Source organism: Acomys minous (genome assembly GCF_964271855.1).
Source record: "Acomys minous genome assembly, chromosome: 11".
Classification (NCBI taxonomy): domain Eukaryota; kingdom Metazoa; phylum Chordata; class Mammalia; order Rodentia; family Muridae; genus Acomys; species Acomys minous.
The window spans coordinates 36,142,705-36,169,502 of NC_140492.1; the positions used below are offsets into that span (position 1 = coordinate 36,142,705).

The 26,798-nt window shown below is 43.5% G+C and overlaps 1 protein-coding gene across 6 annotated transcripts in view; it reads left to right on the forward strand.

Moving 5' to 3' along the window:
- Window positions 1–26,798, forward strand: part of ST3GAL6 (ST3 beta-galactoside alpha-2,3-sialyltransferase 6) — a 55,208-nt gene that overhangs the window by 5,615 nt on the left and 22,795 nt on the right. For 4 of the 6 annotated variants that reach the window (XR_014783067.1, XM_084801256.1, XM_084801252.1 and 1 more), the window contains exons 2-3: window positions 10,507–10,659; window positions 23,205–23,304. Coding sequence is in view for 5 of the 6 variants with exons in the window: in XM_084801256.1 (XP_084657382.1) it covers window positions 23,216–23,304 (89 nt within the window). In the remaining variant the exon portion in view is untranslated. Of the gene's footprint in view, window positions 1–4,480; window positions 4,920–10,506; window positions 10,660–16,588; window positions 16,811–23,204; window positions 23,305–26,798 lie in introns of those variants that run through there. The other 2 variants (XM_084801254.1, XM_084801255.1) reach the window with 2 other exon arrangements.

Consider the following 26,798-nt stretch of genomic DNA (forward strand, 5'->3'; position numbering starts at 1 on the left):
ACTCCGCACAGAATTGCAGCCTCCGGGGGACTTACTCACTGGCAATCACTGAGCTCTGCCTTCATTCCTCATTCCAGCCCAGTGCCAGGCGTATGTACACACAGGGGCAGAGTGCAGAGAACCTGCCTGGATCCCCCAGAGCCTCTGAAGAAAACTCACGTATTTGCTTAATTTCACGTTCATGCATAAGACTCTATCATTACTCTCAACTGTTCTGTGGACTGAATGTTTTTGTGTCTCTGAAGCCTTGCGGGTTGGCTGGTCCGCATCTGAAACCGGATACCAGAAATTAATTATCTATTCAAATTAAGTCATGGCTGAAAACAATAGGCAAGCCAAGGCTGCTGCTGAGAGAGGCACAATTCTAAATCACACAAAGGTCTTGGCCTCCCTGAACTTGTTTCTTACCCTCTTGGTAGCTTGTCTTGTGGCTTCTTTGTACAGAAGTCTTGTCTGTTTGTCATGGGAACACAGCTTCCTCTTCATTCCTCTCTAGGCTTGATATTGGAAATGTAAGAGTAGCACACGGATCTGGAATTTATTATTTCTGGCTTATCAGAGATGCTCAGACCTCCTGTAAGCCTTCAATTATTCTTTGATTCCAGGAGGCCTCATGTGACCCACATATTACTCTCTGGAAAAGACTGGCCTGGCTTTTAGAGAGAAAATTGCTTTTGAAAAAAAATTTTTTTTTTTGAGACATGGTCTCTCTGTGTTAGCCTTGGTTTTCCTGGACTTGCTTTGTAGACCAGGTTGGCCTGGAACTCACTGTCGTCTGCCTGCCTCTGCATGCACCACCACACCCAGCTGCTTTTGAGATTCTTCGATATGTTTATTTCTCGTCACTTATCCATAAGCTGCTTACTTTTGCCTTTTTTCTTTACTTTTTGTTTTTCCTTTTAAAATGGGGTCTTGCTGTGTAGCTCAGAACTTTTGACCTTTCTGCCACGGCCTCTCGATTACATGTACTCAGCTTTGTATTCTTGTTCTTTCAATTGATTTAAGTGGCATAAAATCTAGGATTCACTTCTGTTTGCAAGGACAGACTATTCAACACCGAGAGGTAGCAGCAAATAGTCGGCAGACAACACACCGTGATTGAAAGCAACACAGGAAGGAAAGGATTCATTTGCCTGATAGTCCTCCATTGAGGGGACACTCAATAGGGACCTTGAAACAGAAACCATGGAGGAAGAAGCTTATCGGCTTCCTCCCTCGGCTCGCTCAGGTCCTGGTCCCATACAGGCCAAGCCCACCTGCCCAGGGATGCCACCTTCCACAGTGGGGAGGGCCTTCCCACGTCATTTAGCAATTGAGGCCCACAGGTCATACTGAGCTAATGGTGGCAATTCCTCAATTGAGATTTCCTCTTCCTGGGTGTGTCAATTTGATAACCAAAACTAGCCATCCCCCACCTAATGTTTACACAATGGCTAATGCTAATACATTAGCTCAGTTACACAACTGTGACAATCAGCATTCATCCTGGTAGTTTTTATGATCACCAGTGTGTTGTTTGAAAAGCTCCTCCCACTAGAGAAAACAGGCTTATCTCCGTACATTTGTTCATGCTTGTTGAAACTCTAAACTGGGCATGGTGGCTGCATCTACTTCTTTGTTTGTTTGTTTGTTTATGTAGTCTTGGTTGTCCTGGACTCACTTTGTAGACCGGGCTGGCCTCGAACTCACAACGATCCGCCTTCTTCTTCTTCCCGAGTGCTACGATTAAAGGCGTGCACCACCACGCCCGGCCCTAGGTTTTCTTTTTCTCTTTTTCTTTTGGTTTTTCAGGGTTTCTCTGTGTAGCCTTGGCTGTCCTGGACTTGCTTTGTAGACAAGGCTTGCCTCAAACTCACAGAGATCTCTGTAAATGCTGCTTCCTGAGTGCTGGGATTAAAGGGGTGCAACACCACGCCCTTCTGGCTGCATCTACTTCTAAGCCTTGAATTTGTGAGGTGGGGTCAAGAGGATCTGGGGTTTGAGGACAGTTTGGGGGTACATAAAAGAATCATCTCTGAAAACAAAACAATCCATCAAAGGATATGGAGCCCCCAAAAAACCTAAAACTGTAGAGAATAATACATTTTTTTTCTGGAAAATTACAGTGTACTTAACTGGGAGAGATGGATGTGTAGATGCCAGTGGGTGAGTGTTCTGATGTTTGTTTTCATGTGCAGCAAACTCTCAGTACAGTTTCATAATTCCCAGTTGGTGATAATTTGTGTTGGCTTAGTCAGGTTTGTGGCTGCAATAATGAGTGTGCCATCAACATGAACAGCAAAGGTAATTGACTCTTTAGGAATAAGACAGCTCAACAGGCCTGGTCACTCAGCGCTATCCTCACAGCTGCTCCGGAAGGTGATAACAGGAAAGGTGAAAGTTCAAGGCCAGCATGAATAACTTAATGAGTCCATGTTTCAAGAGCTGGGTCGCATAACATGTATGAAGCCCCCCAAAAAGTTTATTCATAGTTTGATGCAAATCCCCTTACTCCACCCTCCACCCCCCAAGCAAGCAGAGTTTTAAGGCCATAATTTCATTGCTTATCAAGTTTCAACTGATAATTCTGGTGTTTCCTAGATGCCTGTTTGGTACCACTTACTAAGTTAGTGCCCCAGGGTATAAAAAGTTCTCTGTCAGAACTGGCAGAGCGGGGTGGATTGCTAGAGAGTGGAGGAAACTTGGACTGGAAGAAGAGGAAAAGCGGAGCTGCTGTGGGGTCAGGACAAAGCTGGGGGATAAGGAAAACCACAGGTTGACCAACTCCTGTTTATGGATGGCTGACTATGGTTAAATATTGAAAAATATCTAGGGATATGATTCACTGGCAGAGGACTTTCTTAGCATGCATGAGCCATAGGGTTCAACCCTTGCACCATCCACACACAAATACGCACACTAGAAAGTGAAATTATGGGGGCTGGAGAGATGGCTCAGATGTTAAGAGCACTGTCTGCTCTTCCAAAGGTCCTGAGTTCAGTTCCCAGCAACCATACGGTGGCTCACAGCCGTCCATAATGTGATCTGGTGCCCTGTTCTGGCTTGCAGTTGTACATGCAGGCAGAGCACTGTATATATAATAAGTAAATAAATTGAGAGAGAGAGAGAGAGAGAGAGAGAGAGAGAGAGAGAGAGAGAGAGAGAGCATGCATGCCAGGCAGTAGTAGTGCATGCCTTTAATCCCAGCACTTGGGAGGCAGAGGCAGGCAGATCCATGTGAGTTTGAGGCCAGCCTGGTCTTCAGAGTGAGTTCCAAGACAGCCAGAGCTGTTACACAGAGAAACCCTGTCTGAAAAAAAGAAAGAAAGGAAAAAGAAAGAAAGAAAGAAAGAAAGAAAGAAAAAGGCAGGGGGATTATGTCCAGCACTGGTGGCACACTCCTTTAATCCTAGCAGTCTGGAGGCAAAGGCAGGCAGGTGGGTCTCTTGAGTTCGAGTCCAGCCTGTCTACAGAGAGAGTTCCAGGATAGCCAGGGCTACGCAGAGAAATCCTGTTTCAAAAAATAAAAAACAGGAATTAATTTATAATTTTAACAGAGTGTCGGCTGCCTTGGAAGAAGCAATAGACTGTTCCTGAGGTCAGGAGGGCACTGCCTGCTCTTAGTTAGTCACTTCTGCTATCCTTAGATACGACCCTTATGCTGACATTCATCGTTGTTGGGAGTGTCTTGGTCTTGGTTGCTTCCCTTTGGCATTGCTGTCGGCACTGTACGCATTACAGCTCAGGTGGAAAGGTATCTTGGCAGTCCAGAGCCAAGTAATACCATAAAGCCACATCATGCAGCCAACTTCATGCAAGCCATTTTCTGGGAGTGGGAGAGAAAAACCCCAGAAGGGTGGCTACCTCTGCTTGCACAAGAAACAGCAGGGAACTGGGTGGAAAACAGGCTTCTTGAGACGAGGGGGGAGGGCAGAGCTTTCCAGGTGGGGCTGGCATTGGAGGGATTATGTGTGATTGGTGGGATCTTTTTGTTAGGTAGGGAAGTCTGTTTGTGGACCAGCCACTGAAGGGTGTGTGTGTGTGTGTGTGTGTGTGTGTGTTACTTGCAAGCCTTGAAGGTTTACAAAGTTTACAAAGAAAGTATCTGTCCTGCCACTTGAGTTGGTGTGGATAGCCACGCGTACCTATGGATTCTGAAGGCTCCATGGCACCAGGGTCTATGGCTGAGCACGAGGGCCTGGCCTCCCTTTGAAGGTGTCATTTGTTCACTTCTTGACAACTCTAGCATGCAGCTCATGGTCAAACCTGTGGTTCTTTAAAAAAAAAAAAATTTAAATTTATGTGCATTGGTGTGAGGGTGTCAGATCCCCTGGAATTATAATTACAGTCAGCTGTGAACCGCCATGTGGGTTCTGGGAATTGAACGGGGGTCCTCTGGAAGAGCAGGCAGTGCTCTTTAACTGCGGAGCCACCTCTCCGGCCTCTCCCACCCCCGCCCTCGCCCAGGCCTGTAATCTTATTTGGAAATAGAATTGAATCTGATGTAATTATGATGAGGTTATATTGGAATAGGATGGGCCCTTAAAACAATTAATTGATGTAATGCTGGAGGCCTGGTGAAAACACCAGGTGAAGGCAGAGACTTGCGGGATGAATATATAAGCCACAGCATGCTGTAAGGTTGTCTGCAAAGCTCACAGAGCACGAGAGAAGTGACTGACTCCCGGAGGGAACTTGGGGCCTGCCAGCGCCTTCCCTCCAGACTCGTAGACATCGGAACTGTGTGAGACAGCATTTATTGATTGCTTGAAGCTCCTCCCACCTCCCTCCAGTTCCTGAAGCCCTAGACACTGTACAGAGAGGGTCTGCAGTGGACTGATGTTCTACCTCTCTTTGGATATCACGGGCGTTGACCTCGCTTTGGGTCTCCAGACTGCCTCACCAAGAAGGCAGGGGCTGCCTCTACCTAAGTTCCCCCGGTGAGCTGACTCCCAGGCTTGCTGTCTGGCCCCTTGTTCCTTCCGGTTTGAAAGTGCCCCGTGGGCTGATGGGTTTGGTACTGCCTTGTGACTTTTCCTTTTCCCTCCTGACTCAGCTCTTGAAGTCCTGATTAAGACACAGGATGAACCTTACATTATCCCTTTTACTTATCTGGCCCTTTCTGAGCAGGCCTTTCCCCAGACCCAGGCTGAAGCCGTATTGCGGGGTGCAGTTTTCCCAGTTCTCTGCGCCAGAATAATCTTTGAAAGAAAAACAAAACCAAAAACCAGCATGTTGTATTTTAAAATGAAGGCCCTGTTTTCCCGAATGCTGTGCTGTCTTGCGAATAGATACTTCATTCTGCTACACGTGGGCAAATTGAAGAATGGTTTTCATATGCGAAAAATATAGCCTGCTGAAAAACAGCTTGATAGTGGGATTCTCGATAGTGAGGAATTGTGCAGAGTTTATGAGTCTACAGGATGTTTTGTTTTGAGCAAAGGTTGATTTTTTTTTTAACTGCCTTACTACTTGATCTAGTTTTTATTTGTGTCTAAATTTCTAGTGTGATCACAAGGAAGGTACTGTTTTGAAATCCCCAGGGCGAGTCCACAGACTCTGCCCAATTTCTGTGCTCTGTGTTGGTGTCCTGGTTTCCAGGCCTAGATACTCAGCAGGCAGCAGTTCTGTTACATGCTCTGAGCACAGACTGCCTTTTAGTCTCCTTTCATGTTTAGTCTAGAGTGGCTGCAGTGTAGAGACGCAGTCTCCAGCTTCCCCTCTCTGTCTGTGCTGTTAGTAGCTATGAGAACATCTTCAGGGCAATTAAAAACAAAAATGTAAAACTTTCAGGAGTTTAAGTGATGTTAATTTTAGCCAGGTGTGGTGGTGCACGCTTTTGATCCCAGCACTTGGGAGGCAGAGACAGGTGGATCGCTGTAAGGTCGAGGCCAGCCTGGTCTACAAAGCGAGTCCAGGATAGTCAAGCCTACACAGAGAAACCCTGTCTTGAAAAACCAAACCAAACCAAATCCCAACAAAGTAATGTTAATTTTGTTTTCGTGTGTGTGTGTGTGTGTGTGTGTGTGTGTGTGTGTGTGAGATTTCTCAGTCCACTGAGTCTTTCAGCTTCTAGTTCTTGGCATTTGTACCTGGAGAAAAAGAAAGGAATTTTAGTCTACTCTTATCTTTCAGAAAATACATATTTATTATAACAAATTATAAAGTAGCTTACCTTGAACAAGCAGTTAAGAGGTCAATAGTGGAACAACAGGTTCTGTTTATGTTATGGTTGATTGTCTTAAGTGTGTGACTAGGGATTTGCCTGTCAGCTGACCGCAATTTCAGCTCAACCGTTGCATCCTGAGATCCTGTGGTGCCTGATAGATGGATAGTAAATCTAAGATGAAAAGGTGAGTCTACAGATGGTGGAAGGGGAGACGCACATGGTAAGAGCCCTTTGATCTGGCCAGTTTTCTTACTAAATTACTAATGGGATTTCACTTGAGTTAGGCCAGGGGTCTCCTGAAGGCTGGGAGGGTTTTCCTCAGCCTGGGAGGATGTCTTGGACTTCAGCCAGGAACTGAGTAGAGGCGCCATCTCCTGGCCTTGTCTGTGGAATGTGCTAAAGCATTTTTTTTGTAGTTGTGAAAGTGGCACCAAATAGATGGACTCCATGGAGACTCCCATGTGCTGGCATTACTTCTTGCATTAGGAACATAGATTCCTTTTTACTTCCTTTCTTGGGGGATGATGTACTTCATTGTGAGTCATCTCGACTCGACTCCACCCCCCCCCCAAGACAAATGCCCTTCTTTTGAAGAATGTGGGCATTAGTAAATAGTTATACATATTTTGAAATATCTAATGTTTGGGGATGGGTTTTTTTTCCAGATGCTTGTTTATAAAAATAATGTTGAAGGTGCAGGAATCGCACAGATGAGTCTTAATGTATTTGTAGTTCTGACTTCAGTTTATGCACGACAGTCAGTATACTTTATTCTAATGTCTTTGAGCTAAAAACACAGCAAATGCGAATAAGGTTCTTGTCTGTAGTTAATAGTTTTCGGACATTTCACTGAGTTGTTTAATTGTTGTTAGTCACTGTCTCTGCACAGTACACACTCTACAATCCTTTTTATTTGCTCTAAAAAAAATGGCAGTGTTTTGTTTTGTTTTCTGTTTTTTTGAGGCAGGGTTTCTCTGTGTAGCCTTGGCTGTTCTGGACTCACTTTGTAGACTAGGGTGGCCTCAAACTCAGAGATCTGCCTGCCTCTGCCTCCCAAGTGCTGGGATTAAAGGCGTGCGCCACCACCGCCCATTTAGGCTGCTTTGTTGCTAACACTATCATAGGTTCATATAAATTAGAAATTTATTATCTTAAGATTGTTTTCATGGATTTTGTTTGTGTGTGTCTGTTTGCATGCACATGCATGGTCATGCCTTGCACATGTGTGAAGGTCAGAGACAGGTCGTGGCACTGAGTTCTCTCCTTCCATCATGTTGTTTTTGGTGACCGCTCTCAGGCTGCCATTGGAACATTTGCAGGTGCTAGCCTCTCTGTCTGGGATGTTCTTCTTTCTTAGCCTGCTTCATGGGGCTCAGTCTCATCTTTCAGAAACTGTTTCCTGCCTCTCCCTGCCTGGATTAGTTCTGACAGCTCTGCACTATAATTAGATAAGTGCTCATGAGTGGCTTGCTGAAGTATGACTCTGAGGCACTGAATCCCTGGTGGCTAGAACAATGCGTGGTGTTTTGTAGACAGTCGGAATTTGTTTATTTGGTACCAAAAACATCACGAGAGATGAAACAATGCTGAGAGTTAATTTTACCAATACTGGATTTTAGTCAGTACTCTTTGCTACAAGGGTTATTGGTATACTGACATTTGGATGAAAATCTAAGATATATGGTTTCCTAAAAACATAAACTAAAGGTTTATTTATAATAATGAAATATATTGTACTCCAAATTAAGACCCGCCTCTCATGTGTAACTTGGGTTAGGAGACCTTCTACAGGACAGTGGTAGATACGTTGTCACATGTATTTGGCCTGAAAAGCAGGACAATTTCTAACGCTGAAATCTTACAGTTTTCCCTCAGCCCGATTCGTTTCTTTATTTTAAAGGTAGCTAAAGAGCAGAGAGAGGTAAACAGAGAAGAGGAGGAAGGTACAGAATGATTTAGGCTCACTCAGAAAACAACAACAATACTGACAGGATAGGTGACTTGAAAAGGGACCTCTGTGAATCAGATGTTGCTGTTTATAACTTCAGGAAGGCAACACAATCTTTTTTTTTGTCCTTTCTTCGTCCAATACTGGGAAACACCATGGGCCTCACAGGTGCCAAGCAAACACTTCCCCCAGTGTGCTCCCTCTCCAGCCCCATTGCTATTTGTTTATGGTGAAACAGGATGTTACTAAGTTGCCCAGGCTGGCTGGCCTTGCCTTGAGTAGCTAGGACTACAGACCTGGACTAGCAGGTCTGGCTTGGCCCTTGTTGGCTGTAGTATTATTTTCACCAGAAAAGAAACTAAAGGTTGCTTAAAGTTTGAGAAAGGGCTCCATTCAGATCTGTATATTTCCCCAGGGAAGGTTTCACAGAAGGTTAGGAATGGATGGAAAGCCCAGCTTAGGTGGGTTGAGGAGCAGAACAAAATATGAACAACTGATGATCCAGGTGAGTATTAGTGAAATGTCAGGGCTGGAAAAAAGAAGAGAAAGCCTGTACAAGGATTACAGTCTGTGGCTTTGAAAGACTGCATTTCCTTTTACGGCCACGCAGTTTTATAGAAGTCATGAGCAGAATTCTTCTAGAGCCTTCTTTTTCACATTCTGTTTCACTGAAGCCACTAACTTACTGGCTGTGGTTACCTTCTAAGCTCAGGATGAAAGCACCATTTCTTAAAAATAGAAGTGAACTGCATCTTTGCAGTTGCGCATAATAACTACTCAAGATACAACAGTAAGGTCCTCAAAGTAGCATGATGTCACACGTTTTCTGGAACTTGGTGTGGCCTCGTTAATCCTCTTAACCTGATAATAATCATTTGTCTGCAAATCAGGGCTGGAAAGGAGGGTGTGTGTGTGTGTGTGTGTGTGTAAAACCATAGCACAGGACTACATTTGGGAAACACTTGTTCTTGTTCATAGTCTATTCTTTCTACAAAAACTGTGGGGCCATGGAATAATGACATTGGCGTCCCCTGGGAGCCTGCTGGAAGGAAGACCGATGAGGTCTTGCTTTAGACCTCAGAATGAGCATGTCCAGCTGATGCCAACGGATTTTAAGTGCTTCTTTGCAAATCCTGCCAAAGAGCAGAATAAGTATCCTTGATAACAAGTGACTCACTAGCCCATAATGAAACCTGCTATTATCTTTAGGTATCCAAAATCTCAGGACATTTTTCCTAGGAAGGAGCTAACTCTGTGAATAGCTTTTTAAATCATGGAGTTCCTCTTCTGAGGATCCTTTGAACATAAGGCTGGGCTCTTTTTTCTTCTGGCTTATTTTCTCTGGGTGTACCTACATATCCATCTCCCATCTAGTTTTGGTCAGGCATTGTCGGCCTTTTTGCCTTTTCTTTATGATCTGTTCAGACTACATAACCTTAAGGAGCCTTTCCAGCATTACAATATGGATTTTTTTTTTACTCCAGTCAGTCTTGAGTAGTAGTTGGTGGTAGATGACAGAGATCCAGAAACTCCGTGTCTTATATATCCATGAAGGAAAATTCTGTAGACCAGGCTGGCCTAGAACTCAGAGATCTGACTGCCTTTGCCTCCCAAGTGCTCTGATTAAAGGCATGCATCACCACCACCCTGTGTTAACCTATCTTTGCCTGGCACTCCATGATTTGATAACAAGATAATTATTTGCCTTGACTTCAGAAATAAACATCATCCTATTTTGGTCTTGTATATCTGTTTTTGAAGAGATCCAATTAACCTTGTATAAGAAAAGTTGTATGAGGAGCAGTCACAAACTTTCTTTGTAGCCTTTTTCCTCTCTGTTTTAGGAAGAGGCTCATGGCACATTCTGACACTGGCTGCTGGTCGTTCTTGTATTGTGCCATGATTCTGTCCTGCTCATTCTCCTCTGTTTTTATTCCCAACCCCTTCCCATTTTCCTTTCTTCTCCTCTTAACTTCCTAAGGCTTTGACAGCTTATAGCTTCTCCTCTCATTTATGCATTTAACAGTAAAGCTGTGTGAGTGTAACCCAACAGGTGAGGCAGTGGCCTTTTCACTTTCAGATTGCTTTTGGTTAGTTTAGCTGGGTATGTTATTTTTGAAAGAGATTGAGCTGGATCCTTTGGAAAGCCAGTCTGGAAGGAGAGGAATGTCATGTGAGGCTTGCTTGGCTGTTGGGACTTGTTTGTTTGTGTTTTTGGCTGTTGGGTTTTTGTGTTTATTTCATTTATATTTTGTGTTTGGTAATCTCACCTAAATACCCCACAAAGCAGCTTTTAGGGAATCACAACTGAGTTGGCTAATACAGTGTTCTTAGTATATATTTTTTAATACCTTCAGTTTCTTGTGGCCTAACCACTTTCTAAACATCACATCGTTGTGTTTTGTTTCAGCACTCACAAGTGAAGCTGCAGCATACCCCCTCATCTTGGATTACTTCCGGTATCAAGACCTCCACATGTCGGCAGTAGGCTCCTGAGGTGTTTCATCCTCCTCCACCTCCCCTCGGGAAGAGAGGGCCTTCTCGAAACACCTTAAAAGTGCAGGTTGGTGGACAGTGGAGACAACCCAGTCTTGGCTCAGGTTCCTTAGATGTGAATTTCAAAGCACCGGAAATGTGGTGCAGGTGGTCTGTTTCCAGCTTCAAGCTGTTTTCCTTCTTTCAAGTTCAGCATGTGACCAGAAGGGCCTAGGAGCCTTAACCCAGTTGGTTCCTCTTCAGCGTATCCAGAAGTCAAACTGTGGAGGCTGGGTAGCTAATTTTTATAGCCGACCTGAATGTGCTTTCTTTGGAGCTGATTTAAAGTCAATATGGAAAGGAGGAAGAAGAAAACTCTAGAGGTCAAAGTAGGACATTATGCTCTTGACAAATATTGAGAGATGTCATGGTTAACAAACCTTAGGCAAGAGGCCTACTCATCCTGTGCCTGGTTTTCTGGATAGATTCTATTTCCCTCTGTCTTTAAAGACAGAATTAATAGTGATATCTTTACACCACCCTAATGAAAATTTTAAGCCTATTCTCCCCACTATTTGCACGTATTTCGTAACCGCCTCATCACTTATTCAGAGAAAGCTTTAAAGCAAAAATATCCATCAGGAATCATCCACTTAAAAACAGGCAACACCCTCCAACCCCACATCCCCCCCGCCCCATGAGCTCTCGTAGTCTTGGATCCATTAAGATTTATCACGAAAGGATTATTCTACTAGCAAATGCGTTACAGTACGGCCTTTAAAAATACTAGGTTTTGTTAAAGTGTGTTTCTGTGCTCCCGAGAGTGATTGTGAGTGCTTGTGTGCCAGCATACAAATGCCATGTGTGGAGGACAGAGGGCTACTTGCAGGAGTAGGACCACGTGTGTCCTAAAGATAAAATGCTGGATGTCAGCCTTTGTGGCAAGCGCCTTTACCCGCTAAGCCAGCGGTTCTCAACCTTCCTAATGCCGCAGCCTTTTAATGTAGCTCCTAATATTGTAGTGACCCCCACCCCCACCATATAATTATTTTGGTTTTTATTCCACAAGTAATTTTGCTACTGTTATGAGTCATAATGTAAATATCTCATATGCAGGATATGACTTCCCAAAGAGGTCAAGTCCTATAGGTCGAGAACCACTGCACTAAGCCATCTTGCTGGGCCAACAGTACCTTCTTCTCTGGAGATCTTTTTGTGCAGGACATGTCTTGATAGAAAATATTATGGTTTAGCAGCACTGACCATTTGAATATTCACCGTGGTCTTAGGATTTTGTCCTTGATAGTTTCTTGTTTATTAGTCCTGAGATTATTTATGGTGTTTCATAGTCCCACCCCTGACACCAGGATACCTCTAGGTCACTAGACTTAAACTACACTTCGCTATCTTGAATTTTGAGGAATTAGGAGGATGAGATAAGATTCTCACTTTCAACCAGGCATGGAGGCGCACGCCTTTAATCCCAGCACTTGGGAAGCAGAGGCAGGTAGATCTCTGTGAGTTCAAGACCAGCCTAGTCTACAAAGCGCTGGTCTAGCACAGCCTTGGCTGTTACACAGTGATACCTTGTCTTGAAAAATAAAAAAATAAAAAAATAAATAAATAAATGCTCAGTTTTTTCCTGCTGGCAACCTCTTAATGGAGTATGGCCTGTAATCTTGATTTTTGCCTTCCTGTTACTCTTTAGATTTTTCTGGCACCAAGGAGATAGGATTTTGAGAGTCCTCATAATAATGGAAAACATCAGTTCAAGTTGCATTTCTGCTGCAGACATTGTAGTGTCCCAGGGCTGGTGTTACCCTCTCTGTGTGGTGAAAAAAAACCTTTTTAGAGGGTGATTTTGATGACTGAAGATTTCCATATCTAAACTGTTCAGAACAGTTTTGCCAGTTAAGGGCTCGGTAAGGTTTAGCCATTTATTGTCTTCAGTTACACAGTGTGCTAGTGGGTTGTAGTCAACCTCACAGGCTGGGGTAGTTTGGGAAGAGGAAAGCTCAGCAGAGAAAATGGCCTCCACCTGTGGGCAGGTCCAGCCCATTGTGGGCTGTGCTGCTTTGGAGCAGGTAGTTCTGAGTCATATAAAAAAGCTGTGGGGAGCAAGCCAGGAAGCAGCCTTCCTCCATGGATTCTGTTTTGGCTCCTGCTTCCGGGTTCCTTCCTTCTGTTTTTGTTTGTTTGTTTTTTGAGACAGGGTTTCTCTGTGAAGCCTTGTGTGTCCTGGACTTGCTTTGTGGATCAGGCTGGCCTCGAATTCACATCGATCCGCCTGCCTCTGCCTCCCGAGTGCTGGGATTAAAGGCATGGGCCACCGCCCCCAGCCCTTTTTTTAATTTTTTTTTTTTTTGAGACAAGGTTTCTCTGTGTCACCCTGATTGTCCTGGACTCACTTTGTAGATCCTCCTTCCTTTGTCAGGTTTTAAAGGTTTTTGTTTGTTTTGCTTTTTGGTTTTGTTTTGTTTTGTTTTACAATCCTGGCTGTCTCTACTGTGGTTTAGTATATTACAATCCTGGCTGTCTCTACTGTGGTTTTGTGTCTAAGGCCCCATTCTGTCTAAGTGATTGTCCTAAACTTTTGAACCCATCCTAGCTCTAAGATTGAAATTCCTGCATCCAGTTGTACATAGCAGTAACTGGAAATGCTATTGTCAGCATTTGAATAGTGATGTGTTTGGCACTTAAAAAATACCTTTAAATTACATTTTCATTTATTTATTTGTTTAGTCTCTCTCTCTCTCTCTCTCTCTCTCTCTCTCTCTCTCTCTCTCTGTGTGTGTGTGTGTGTGTGTGTGTGTGTGTGTGTAGGGAGGATGTTAGACAAGAGGCCAAACGACAGCTTGTGGAGGTTGGTCCTTTCCTTTCACTATGTGGGTCTTGAGGATTGAACTCAGGTTCAAGAGGGTGCTACATATTTCCTCCCCAAAGCATGAGTAGTTATGGGACAGCGGTGGTAGGTAGGGTATAGATCTGTCTACTATGTAGGAACAACCATGTCTAGTGCGTTTACAAATAAACCAGACATTCCCTGCTTGCTGTGGCGAGTAGGTCTTTTCCTTAATCCCTCTTATTCTCAAAGGGTATGTCTTTTTTTTTTTTTTTTTTTTTGCTTCTGAAAAAGTTCTGCTCATTTGCTATTTTGAAAGACACCTAAAGGCTGAAGCATGGAGTTGGAGGAACTTCTAAAATTCAAAACACCTAGTTTGCATGAAGGCTTGACCCTCTCATTGGGGGTCCTGTTCCCTTTCCTCTGACTTCCAGCAGTGTTTTGTAAGCACACATCACCCAGGCATCTGCAGAAGTCCAGATGCCAACCCAGAGGATCAGAGAGGACAAGAATGTACATTTCTGTTACCGTCCTTCTTGTGATGTGCACTCTGGACCACCCTGGAGTGTCAGAGTAATGTGCACTGTGGACCACACTGCAGTGCCAGGGTGACGTGTACTGTGGACCACATTGGAGTGCCAGGGTGACGTGTACTGTGGACCACATTAGAGTGCCAGGGTGACGTGTACTGTGGACCACATTAGAGTGACAGGGTGACGTGTACTGTGGACCACATTGGAGTGCCAGGGTGATATGTATGTGGACCACACTGTAGTGCCAGGGAAATGAAATCTTTTTTCTTTAGCAGTAACAGATTACCAACATGACCTTTGAACTTGTATAGTTTAATTCCAGTACCACACTGAGTGTTGTTTTCCATATCTTTGGGTACATATGCATCATGTTTAACTGTATGTACATAATCAATGTATTATCATCATTAATGCATTTAGAGCTTCTTTGTTTTTGTTTTTGTTTTTATGGTTTTTTGAGACAGGGTTTCCCTGTGTAGCCTTGGCTGTCCTAGACTCACTTTGTAGACCAGGCTGGCCTCGAACTCGCAGCGATCCACTTGCCTCTGCCTCCCGAATGCTGGGATTAAAGGCGTGCGCCACCACGCCCAGCTAGAGCTTCTTTGTTCACTGATTTTTGTCTTATTCAGTAGCACCATTAACTTAAAGCAGTTATGTATATTTTCCTCTTTATCTGATTGAAGCAAATATATTGTTTAAAAAATAGCTATCAGAATGAAATATAAAGTCTTTGTATAAAGTTAAAAAGTATGTGCTTTACTGTGTTGAAACACTGACCAAAAACAAACATGGGGAGGAAAGGTTTGTTTGGCTGATAGGTTCAGTCAATCACTGAAGGAAACCAAGGAAGGAAATGCAGACAGAAATCAGTTTCAGTCACTGAAGAGACTACGGAGAAACACTGCTTATGGCCTCACCCCCCACCCCCCCCAATGGCTTGCTCAGCTTGCATCCTTATACAACCCAGACCCACTTGGTCAGGGGTAGTACTACCTTGAGTGGGCTGGGCTCTCCCGCAATCAATCATCAATTAAGAAAATGCTGTACAGACTCACCCACAGGCTAATCCAGTGGGGGCATTTTCTCAATTGAAGTTCCCTCTTCCCAAAAGACTCCAGCTTGTGCCAAGTTGGCATAAAACTAGCCATCACACATACTTCCTCAGCTTGGCATCTTATATAACCCAGAACCACAGTGGGCCGGGCCCTTCCACTTTAATCAGCAATCAAGAAAATGCCTCACAGACATGCCCAGAAGCCAGTCTGATGAAGTTAATTCGTTTAAGTTTCCCTCTTCATGGGTGACCCTAGTTTGTGTCAAGTTGACAAAAACCAACTAGCACATACACTGTCCATGAAAACATATTCCTACCCAAGGAGCTATATTTGAATGTCCACTCTAGTTTATTTGCAGTAAACAAAGATCTGCAGAGAAGTCAAACATCTCTTTCCAGGGAAATATAAACCAATTCCTGTATACCTAGCCACAGTTGAATACTACCCAGCAATAAACTTGGTACAAGCAGCTACAATGAATGCGATTTTAAGGCATTATATTAGCATAAATAAGATTCACCTGGTGCGGCTGCATATCTATGAAATTATATAGTGATATATATGAGTGTATGTGCATATTCTATAGATATATAGAAACTACAGTGATGTCGTCAAGTTGCCAGAGATCAGGAAAAAGGGCCAGGGAGCTGACTACAACAGAGGAAATTTGGGGTTTGCTGAAAATGTTTGGTATCCTCACATTGGTGATTGTGACAGGATTGTCTACTTTCTCCAAACCTCATCAAATTGTACAAACAAACAAATCAGAGTAGAGTATGTAATTTCCACGATAATAAAGCCATTTTTTAAAAATTAAGCATAGCACTTACACATTTATATTATCAAATACTTTTTGCAGCTAGTATCTTCCCAACAGAATATTAAAATAGGAAAGCAGGTCAGCTGTGATGGCTCAGGCTAGTAATCCCAGCACTGGTGAGGTGAAGGCAGGAGAACCAGGTGTTCGAGTTTAACCTCTGCTGTAATAGTGAAATTGAAGCCAGCCTGGGCTACATGAAACCCTGTCTCAAAAAGAAAAAAACAATTCCACTCTAATACAAGTGGATAGCTGGGCATTGGTGGCACATTGCCATTCATCCCAGCACTCGAGAGGCAGAGGCAGGCAGATCTCTGAGTTCGAGGCCAGCCTGGTCAACAGACAGGATATCCAGGGCTACACAGAGAGACCCAGTGTAAACAAAACAAAACAAAAACAGAAAATGAGAGAGAGGGATGGGGGGATAAGTCCCTGAGGTGGGGGGGGTGGAGACAGAGACAGACAGGAGAGAGAGGGAGAGTGGGGAGGGCAGTGGCGGGGGGGAGAGGGAGGGAGGGAGGGAGAGAGGGAGGGAGGAGAGAGAAGAGAGGAGAGACCGGCCCTGAGAGAGAACAGGAATACCTAGAGGGAGCATAAGAAGCCTCCTAAAACCTTCCTTGTGTATGTTCAGTGAGTGTAGCGGAGCGTCCAGTGAAAGGGTCTAAAAACAGAACTTTAGTTCACTTATTTTTCGTACAGTTGCTGTTAGCTGACTAGTTTTCACGTCCAGCTGTGCTGTTAAATATAAAGGTTCTGCTGACGGCAATTTCTGTCCGTCTCATGTCTGCCATGAGCATGTCCCCGGTAGATAGGGGTGAGGGAGTGTGGGCATTTACTCAGCTGCTGTGGCAAGGACAGCCTACACTCAAGTAGATGGAACAAGCCCTCTGCATATGCACATGATGAAATCTCTCTGGCAAAGCACTGGTTCTGCACAGACTGAAGGAGAGCAGTGTGTGTGGCTGAAAACTAATGCATCATCCAAACAACCGGTGGGTAGCCGGCGGGAGACAAAAACTTAAGACACGATGTTGCCTTTCTTCCCAAAGGAGGAAAAACAGCCGTGGCTTTAGAAGTTGGCCAGAATTTATGTAGTTAGGGACAGCTTGTTAAGACAATTCAAAATTAGTTTTTGGAGGGGAGAAAAGTCAAGTTATACTTTTCTTTTAGTTTATTTACAGGTGTTTTTCCCATCTTAATATTTTGAATTAAACATTAGTATCTAATACCTTCACAAACTGATAGCTTCTTTTGGCATAAACGGCACATTTACATTTGTGTGTGCTTTAGTTCTTTTTTTTATTAATTTATTTAGATTACATCTCAATTATTATCCCATCGCTTGTATCTTCCTGTTCCTCCCTCCCTCCTTCTTTCACCCTATTCCCCTCCCCTAAGTCTGTGACAGAAGGGGACCTCCTCCCCCACCATATGGTCACAGCCTTTCAGGTCTCATCCTAGTAGCCTGCTTACCCTTCCTCTGAGTGCCACCAGGCCTCCCCACCCAGGGGACGTGGTCAAATATGGGGCACCAGAGTTCATGTGCTTTTAGTTCTTTAATTGTGAAATAGTGAAAAATTTTAGGTGTTTCTAGCAGGAAGTTCCATCAGTGCCTTAAACTATCCCTTTGTGAGCTAGATTAGTGTTTCTAAGACAGTAAATTTTAATAAACTCTTACTTAATGTGTATCATAACATTATTTTCTATTTGTTTAGCGTTGGAAATTGGATCTAGGGCCTTATACATGCTAAATACATGCTCTGCTACTGAGCTACACTCCAGTTTCTTTGTTTTAACTTTAAAATGTGCCACTAAGTTCATAGTGTTAAAGTTAAAAATACAGTTATTATAGCTCATAGCGTTACAGTTAAATGTCATTATTATAGTTTTACTTAGTATATAGTTTAAAACTGTGGGCTATGATATCAGATAATTGCCAGTTTGAAGTCTAACCACTGTCTTGAGTACTAAACAAATTCACTGAGTATTTTAAAACTCTTGACTTAACTATTATGCACAAAATTGCTTAATACCATGCTATGCATTTAGTATGTGTATACTACACTATGCTGTCAATTACATGGCTGAGGTGTCCAGCAGATCGAGTGCCTAAGTATGTTAAGTGGGCCATCCCTGCACATCGGGACCATCAGGTGAAGAGGTAAGGACTGCTCTTCATAAGGAGGCTGCGAGTTGAAGAAGACTGAGGCTTTTCCCTCTGTCAAAGTGGGGTCCATGTTTCCCATAAGACCTGGGCTAAGCGGAGATGGCTGGGTCTAGGAGTCTTAGGGTTAGGGCTGGATCTCAGTATTCCAAACTAACACAGACTCACGCGGGTCAGTTTCTTCACTCAAGTATGTAATTGTAGAGAACAGTCACAGACTGAGCAAGAAGTGCAAAGAGGAAGGAAGGCAGGATGTGAGATGCACTGGCCTCACGCCAGGCCGCTTTGAATGTGTGTTTGTGTGAAGTGAGGATGGGCAGAGGCCTGAGTGGAGGAAGGGCCGTATGGACACAGGTGTTAGCAGCACCTCCACGTCAGTGTGTAGAGCTAAACCATGGGCACAGGTGAGTAAGAGGAAAGTCATAGCTGAAGCCTAGCGGGGCTGAAAATCATAGATACTGGGGGCCCAAAGGGATGTGTGTGGAGCTAGTGTCCTTTTCTAACTTCCGCAGGTACATGTAAGGTCTTAACAGCAGGACGTTGGGTATGAAATCAGGCCTAGTGTGCACAGTTAAGTCATGTATCACCGAGCAAGCTGGAAGCACAAGAAAGCCTTGCCTCAGCATAGTACCTTAGTAACTTACAAAAACAGAAAATAAAGTTCGGCTGCCAAGCTGCTGCGGCGGGGGGGGGGGGGGGGGGGGGGGAAGTGGGGGAGGGAGGGGAGAGGTCAGTTAGAGAGACTATGAATAAATGAATTCAGATATTAGGAAACGGGTGATCTAATGTAGGAATCTAATGTGGGAACCAGCTTTGGCAAACAGATGCTATCTGCAGGAACCTGGTCAAAGCGTTGAGCTGCTAGCCCAGGGCTCTGTAGGCGGTCTTTCCCTGAACCAAGATCAGCGCTAGATCTTGGGTGGCTTAGCCTACAAATGGACATTCAAAGGGCCCTGGAGAAAAGCCAAGAGGAAATGAGGTCATAGAAACCAGACAGCAGGGGTCTGAATGCCCAGCATTGAAAAAAGTAAACACCATCACTGGCTGTTTCTGCCCTGCTGTTGACTGACATCGGTTTCAAGACCCATGGGGTTTTTTTTTTGTTCTTGGGGAGTTCTAACTCGTGTTGTTGAACATGCTTTCTTCTATGTGACTGTTTAGATTCACCAGGAAGCTCCCTTGGGCTGAAGAAAACATTAGGATTCCCGCGCCCCGCCCCCCAAAAGAAAACTGAGGCCATTTTCCAGTGCCATTTTCTGGGGTTAGCTTTGTTTCTGCAAACAATACTAGCATAGGGGGAGGGGCAGGTTGGAAGGAACTGAGTTGAGAATAATAGGGTTTTATTCCAGCAGAATTTGTGTCAGAGACTGTGAACTTTCAAATTTACTAGCTGACATCGAACTAATTCTGCTGAAGAACTGGGTAGAACTGAGAATCAGAGGAAACGTAGTGTACCGTTTAATCTGGTGTCAAAAGTACAGAAATGCTTCCTGCAAAGGGGTGCCCCTGGGAGAGGTAGTGTGTATAAGGGTGCCGGTATGACAGACACGGTTTGAGTCATGGCTCTGTTACATGTCGGGGGGGGGGGAACATCTCTCAGTGCTTCCATTTTCTCATCTCTAACATAGGAATTGTGTAAGGTTACCACTTCCTCTCAGGGCCTCTGTGAGACAGATACGGTTTGAGTCATGGCTCTGTTAACGTGTCGGGGGGGGGGGGGGGAACATCTCTCAGTGCTTCCGTTTTCTCATCTCTAACATAGGAATTGTGTAAGGTTACCACTTCCTCTCAGGGTCTCTGTGAGAGCAGTAAGCCATGATACACCGGAACCCTTCTCCCAGATGATTTGGCACATGCCAATGCTCACTTTCCAATGAATGGGTGCCATCATTCTCTCTTGGGCATGCGTCACATGCTAGGCACTTCAGGGAAAGCTTAGTACAGGGCATTGAGTTCTGATACCTGTAAGTACATCCAACAACCAACGTCTGTGTGACAGGTCCTGTGCCAGGAGTAAAATAAGAAAGGAAGCACGTGCTTTCAAGTCACCTGAAGCCCAGAGCAGCGATGCTCAAATGTCTGCATGCACTAAGAATCACCTGTCCAGGGTGGTAACTTGTTAATGTGGCTCCCATCTCAGCCTGGCTGCCTCTTGGCAGCCCCTCGAGTGTTATCTGCACTTCCAAAACAAGGTCAGCAAAGCACCGCGTGCAAGACTCAGATCACCCTTGTCACCCTTGGGTTCCCCTCTTGCCTTTTATCTTGAGATGACAGGGTGACACTGGACTAGATCTCTAAGGGGCAGGCTAAACTCTTCCTGTCTCTTAAATCGTATGGACAGAGACAACCTTTATTTTCCACAATCATCAAGCTTATTGTGATCCTTAAAGGAAATGCTAGACTTATGGGCTGTTTGTGAATTTAGAAGCTCAATGCAAACAGCACATTCATTAGTTACTGAAGAGGAAAGGTGTTGTCTTAAAAAACTGTGTGAGAGAGGAAGGGTGGGAGGGAAGGAGGGAGGGAGGGAGGGAGGGAGAGGGAGTTAGTCCTGTGTGTAGATTAGGGCAGAGAGCAACATTAGGTGTCTTGTCTTTTTTTTTTTTTTTGAAGATGTCTTTCTCAATTGCTTTCCTCTATATGTACTCCATTTGTATGTATGCCTGCATGACAGAAGGCATCAAACAGTAGAGGGCATCAGATTCCATTGCAAATGGTTATGAGCCACCATGTGGTTGCTGGGAATTGAACTCAAGACCTCTGGATAAGCAGCCAGTGCTCTTAACCACTGAGTCATCTCTCCAGCCCATCCTCTTTATTTTTATATTTGTTTTTTGAGACAGGGTTTCTCTGTGTAAATAGAGCCCTGGCTGTCTTGGACTCACTTTGTAGACCAGGCTGGCTGAACTCACAGAGATCTGCTTGCCTCTGCCTCCCAAGTGGTGGGATTAAAAGCGTGTGCAACCACGCCCTGGCATCCTCCTTATTTTTAAAGACCAGGTCTTTCACTGGGCTGGGAGTTCAGCTGTTTGGCTATACTGGCTGAGGGACTCTCCCCTCCCCCAACAGCCCCCCCCCCATGGAAGTTACAGAAAACACACACCCACATCCAGCATTTTTGGAGGTCTGGACTCTCAAGCTTGCATAGCAAGCACTTTACAGAGTGAACCTTTCTCTCAGCCCGAACTGTTGCCATGTTTAAGCTTAACTTGGTACTTGAAAATTATTTATGCACTGAAAAAAGATCAGCTTGTGCCCTCTGTGGGTGAGTTCTAACTCCCTCATAGTCCCCAGCCCACATGTTAAAGGAGTGGTGGCTTTGTGACACCCTGGTTTGAAGGGCACCTAAGAGTTGTATTCTAGACCCTTATGGCTTTTTTAAAAGCCACACGTCCTCTATAAAATCTTGGCTGGTTTTCTTCTGAATACTTTTGCTCAAAGCAACACAGTCATTCCATTTATGGGATTACAATTAGAGAATTATTCTATTTGTGAAAGCTTTTTCCCATGGGAGAAAAAAAACAGAGGGACCATACATGTTTGTTGCCAGGATATCCTGGTTGCCCTGGCCTACTTTGCACCTTGAATATCAAAGCTTTAAGTTGGCCACGAAACTCTAGAAACTACCTAAGCTTCCTCAATTTTTTTTCAGGTGCTGTGTACAACACCTCTTCAAAGACAGGTTTATTTTACTGTTTTGAAGCAAAAAAAAAAAAAAGAAAGTTTTTAAAATACTTCTTTGTTTTCAGTTAAACCACATGTTATTGAGTGAAAAACAAGACAATAACAAGATTCTCAGTTACACATAATGCCATGCTTTATAAAATTACCCCCAATGGTATGTTTTAAGGGCTAGGTGTGCATGTTGAATGCTAAATACTGACAGCTCTTTCTAGACTCTTATGTGCAACTCTATTTTTTTTTTTTTTTTTTTTGGTTTTTTTTTTGGTCTTTTTTTTTTTTTTTTTTTTTTTGAGACAGGGTCTCTCTGTCTAGCCTTGGCTGTCCTGGACTCACTTTGTAGACCAAGCTGGCCTCGAACTCACAGCAATCCGCCTGCCTCTGCCTCCCGAGTGCTGGGATTAAAGGCGTGCGCCACCACACCCGGTGCAACTCTATTTTTAAAACTTTATTTTTGCTGATACTGGTAAGTTATATCTTTATGAGACATTTATATCAAGCATGTTATTCTGAGTCGAAATATAAATGCTTATTTTGAACACTAAAGTGAAATATTTGGTGACAACCTCGGACTGTGGTCATTCATTTTCCAGGACAATGTGACAATCCATGGACACTGAGGGTGTGCTTTTGCTTATAAACATGTGAGCTTAGTCAGTAAAGTGCTTGTTATGGAATTCCACTCTCAGAATCCATGTAAAGAAGCTGGGCATGGTAGCACACATTTATGATTCTGGTGCTGGGTTGGTAGGGACTGGAAGGTCGTTAGGGCTATCTGACCAGCTAGCCTAGACACTGCCAAAAAAATAAAGAGGGACACACACACACACACACACACACACACAAACAGGTGTACGCTCACACACATACACATACACAAGCATACACATACACACACATGTGCGTGCACATTCATACACATACAAGCACACACACACACACATACACACGCATGAACACAAAATTTAAATACAAAGTCTTTTCACTTTAACTTATTTTCCTCCTGGAAGGAATTGCAAATAATTCCAGCCCGACCTCACTTTGTATACTCAGGTGCTTGGATTGAGGTTGCTACATATTGATAAGAAAGAAAGGAATGGTTACTACCTGCAGTGTAGATCATCCAGGGCCTTGGTAAGAGAAGCAGAGCAACAGTATACCAGTTTAAAGTCAATGCACTGAAATTAAAAAAAAAAAAGATGCATTATAGAACTACTTATTTTCTGCCTTCTGCATTTAATCACATAGTAAAGTAGGAGATTTTTTTTTATGTCTGTCTTTGAAGCAAAGAACAGGGGTACCATATAAATATATTTCAAATGTTTTCAATGGTTCTCAGCTATATATATATATATGTTTGTTTTTTTTTTTTTAACTAGGACACTAAACAGAAGTGTTCTTTCTGTATGTTCAGCGAGCATTTTCAATGTTATAGATTCATGCCATTTTCCGTTTATAGATTTATTTACTAATTTATCTATCTGAGCCATTGTGAAAAACTTCTGTGTAATTCTGTCCTCTCTCTTTGGACCCTGTTTCAGGCAGGCCAGCCATGAGAGCGTACCTGGTGGCTATAATCTTGAGTTCCATCTTCCTGTACTATGTGCTACACTGTATCCTGTGGGGGACAAATGGCTATGGGTAAGTTTCAGTTTTGCCACTCAACCATGACTTTTAAGCCAGTCTTCTACTCATTGCCTTAAAGAATTTTCCAGAGTAATATTGTAGCATGCAGGCTATTGTCTACCTTTTCACTGTACATTGGGATTTTACTATTCCAATATGCTATAGATTGCTGTCTGGGGAGATGGCTTGGTGTGTCAAGTGCTTGCTGTACTTGTATGAGGACCGAGAACCTGGGTGTTGATTGGTAGAACCCGTGTGGAAACCAGGCATGGCCCTGTGCATGTGTGACCCCAACACTGGGGAGGAGGCATGGACTGGAAACAAGAAGATGCTGGTGATGGCAAAAATCTGGTTCTGCTCCATGTTTAGTGAAAAACTGTCTTGAAAGAACCAGGACTCTTACATAATGAAAATGGCTTAGAGGTACAGAGAAAATATGCTCAAAGACAAATGAATGAAGCAAAACTGAGGAATATAGAAAATACGTACAACCTAAACCTTGGGTGTTTGTGTGGTTGGTATCAAGCCTCTTCATCACGGGCTGAGTGACAAACCGCGTTTGTATATATTATAGCACATCAGTTTTAAACGTGGGGACTCAGGGTTTTTGAAAGTCATATGAATTTCCTTACATAGTGCATTCTTTATTCATCTATCCTGGAAATTAATTTTATTTGGTGTATGTGTTACTTTTTAGAATGTGTATACATTACTACTTAACCATTGCCGTAACTTCGGTTATTCAATAAAATATGCCTAAATGAAAAAAAAAAAGAACCAAGGGAAGAGTGGTAGAGCTGCAAGACACACACACACACATACACAAACACACAGAAACATATACACACAAATGCACACACAAGAGTTTTTGGTTTTGGTTTTTTGTTCTCTCTTTTTTTTTTTTTTAAAGAAAAAACCCTGGTAAAGAGCCCTGTGTGTGTGTGTGTGTGTGTGTGTGTGTGTGTGTGTGTGTGTGTGTATTTTTTTGTGATTATGTGCATGCGTGTGTAAATACCCAATAGAAGCCAGAAGAAGGTATTGGAGGTCCTGGAGCTGAAGTTACAGATGGTTGAGAGCCACCCAACGTGTCTGTGGGAACTGACCTGAACCTGGATTTAGCTATTTTGTGGGTTTTCCCCCACCCTTTATTCCCCCTCCTCCATTTCGCCACCTATCACTAGATAGTAGAGAGAGAAGGATGAGGTGAAGGTAGAGATCTGTGAATCTAGTTTCTTCTTTGAGCACAACTACTCTTAAGCCCCAGCCAACTGCCTAAATGACCACCAAGCCTGTCTCTCAGGGTTCTAGAGTGTGTATATATATATATGTGTGTGTGTGTGTGTGTATATATATATACACACACACACACACACACACACACACACACATATACATACATACCCTCTGAAAAGTTGCCAGAATTCCACAACATCACACAGTTGCAGAGACTGTCTGCAGCTGGCAAAACTACACTTCTGCTACAGAGCATGAGGCAAATCATAGTCAGCTGCTGCTAAGCAGCCCCGTACATCTCCACGCCTGGGATGAAAACATATTCTTAGAATATGTCTGTGTTTCTTAAAGAAACAAAAACATCTTACATAGCCTTCAGGGATGGACCTGATGGGGGTAACAAGGGGACAAAGACAAGACAGACAGATGGACACCTGGATTGGGTGGGTAGTCTGGGCTCTTTTCTAGAGAAGCCTTTAGAACCCTAGGTGTAGGTGCCAGAGTATTCTTAGGTGCTTAGGACACACAGTGTGTTTAGCATACACAGTTGGAATGAGAGGCCAAGGTATTGCATACAGCTAGAAAAGAAGACAGGGTTATATATACACATACACCAGGAGGCGGGGTTTATGATATACAACTGGATCAAAGTGATAGGTTAAGCTAATCTCAGTAGGACCAGTCTCTGCAGGCGAACAGTCTTCAGGCCAAACACAGTGGGAGAAAGCCATGGCGGACATTTTCTACATATCCTATCGACACTCAGAATCAGTCCCTCAAGGAAAGCTTTGCTGTGGGGTCCTTGGTATATGGCTGTGTCCATATCAACAACATACTTTCACTGGGGACTTCAGGATTCATTCAGGGCTTCCTTCATTCCCTATACTCAGGAGACAGTTAACAGGGGTGGGGAAGATGGTTCAACTGGTAAATATTTTCCATAGAAATACAAAGACTCGAGTTTGGTCCCTGGCTCCCACATAAACAGCCAGGTGTGGTAGTGCATACTGGCCAGTGGGCCTAGCCTAATCTGTAGACTTTATTTCTCAGTGAGAGACTGAGATAGCAAGGTACGTGACCCATACCCATGTTGTCTTCTGGCCTACACCAACACAAATACAACAAAACCAATGAAAGATGGCTCAGCAGTTAAAACACTTGCCATTCAAGCAAGACGACCAGAATTTGGGTTCCCAGAATGCACAGAGGGTGTGGGAGCTCACCTGTAAGGCAGAGCAAGCTGGGATCACAAGACTACCATTTAGTGAAATTCGGGTTTGCCTGAGGGACTCTGCCTCAAAAGAGTAAGAGTGATCAAGGGAGATTCCCAATAGCAACCTCAGACCTCCACTCATATGTGCACACATGTATGGTGCATCCACATGTATGTGACATGCACACGACACATATACATAAAAAGGAAAAAAATAATACAGGTGATTGTCTTCATTTTCAAATCCACCTAAAGTTTGTCTTCATATTCTAAAACAGATGTTTATTTTCTTTTTGTGTTGCTTCTAGGTTGCTTCTAACCTTATAAATGAAGTAACAGACTCATTTAATATAATGTAGGGTTTGTGGATTAGCTGTGCTGGTCCACCACATCTGGGTGTTATCCTTATGTATAAACCAAGAGGCCCTTGCTCTTGCAGTATTCTCAAAAATATCTCATTTTATAAGAACTTATATCCACTGAATCTAGTAGCTTACTAGTTCTAATTGTAGAAATTTCCCACTTTAAAAAAAATGAAAATTATTTGTCTATAAAAGGTTCAGTCTATTCATCTTGATTCCTATTGATAGTAGAAAAAATGATTAATTTTTTTTACTCTTTTCATTCAATCATTTAAATTAATTTTTAAAGCATTGGTTTTTCATATACTCAATGACCAATGAGTTCTTGTGTGAAGTTGTTTTCTTCTTCCCCAGCTGTTTCCTCCCATCACCCACCCCTCCCCCCAACTTACTTTCCTGGCTGGGTTTCACAAAACCCTTCAAGTCATAGACATGAGTACTTCACGCAGGAACGTGGCACCAAGAACCTAGGACAGCGAGATAATGGATCTCAGTGCTGTGTGTGGCTTGTGACACCCTCAAGACAACGGTCTGTTGTTGCTGCTCAGTCAGGTGTTTCCACTGTTTGCTGTCACTAGGTGTTCCCACATGTAAAAGGCCTGTGCAGTTGCCCTGTGTTTGGTTTTGCCAGCCTTTGAAGGCTACTAAAACTAGAGTGTGGCGCCGGGCGTGGTAGTGCACGCCTTTAATCCCAGCACTCG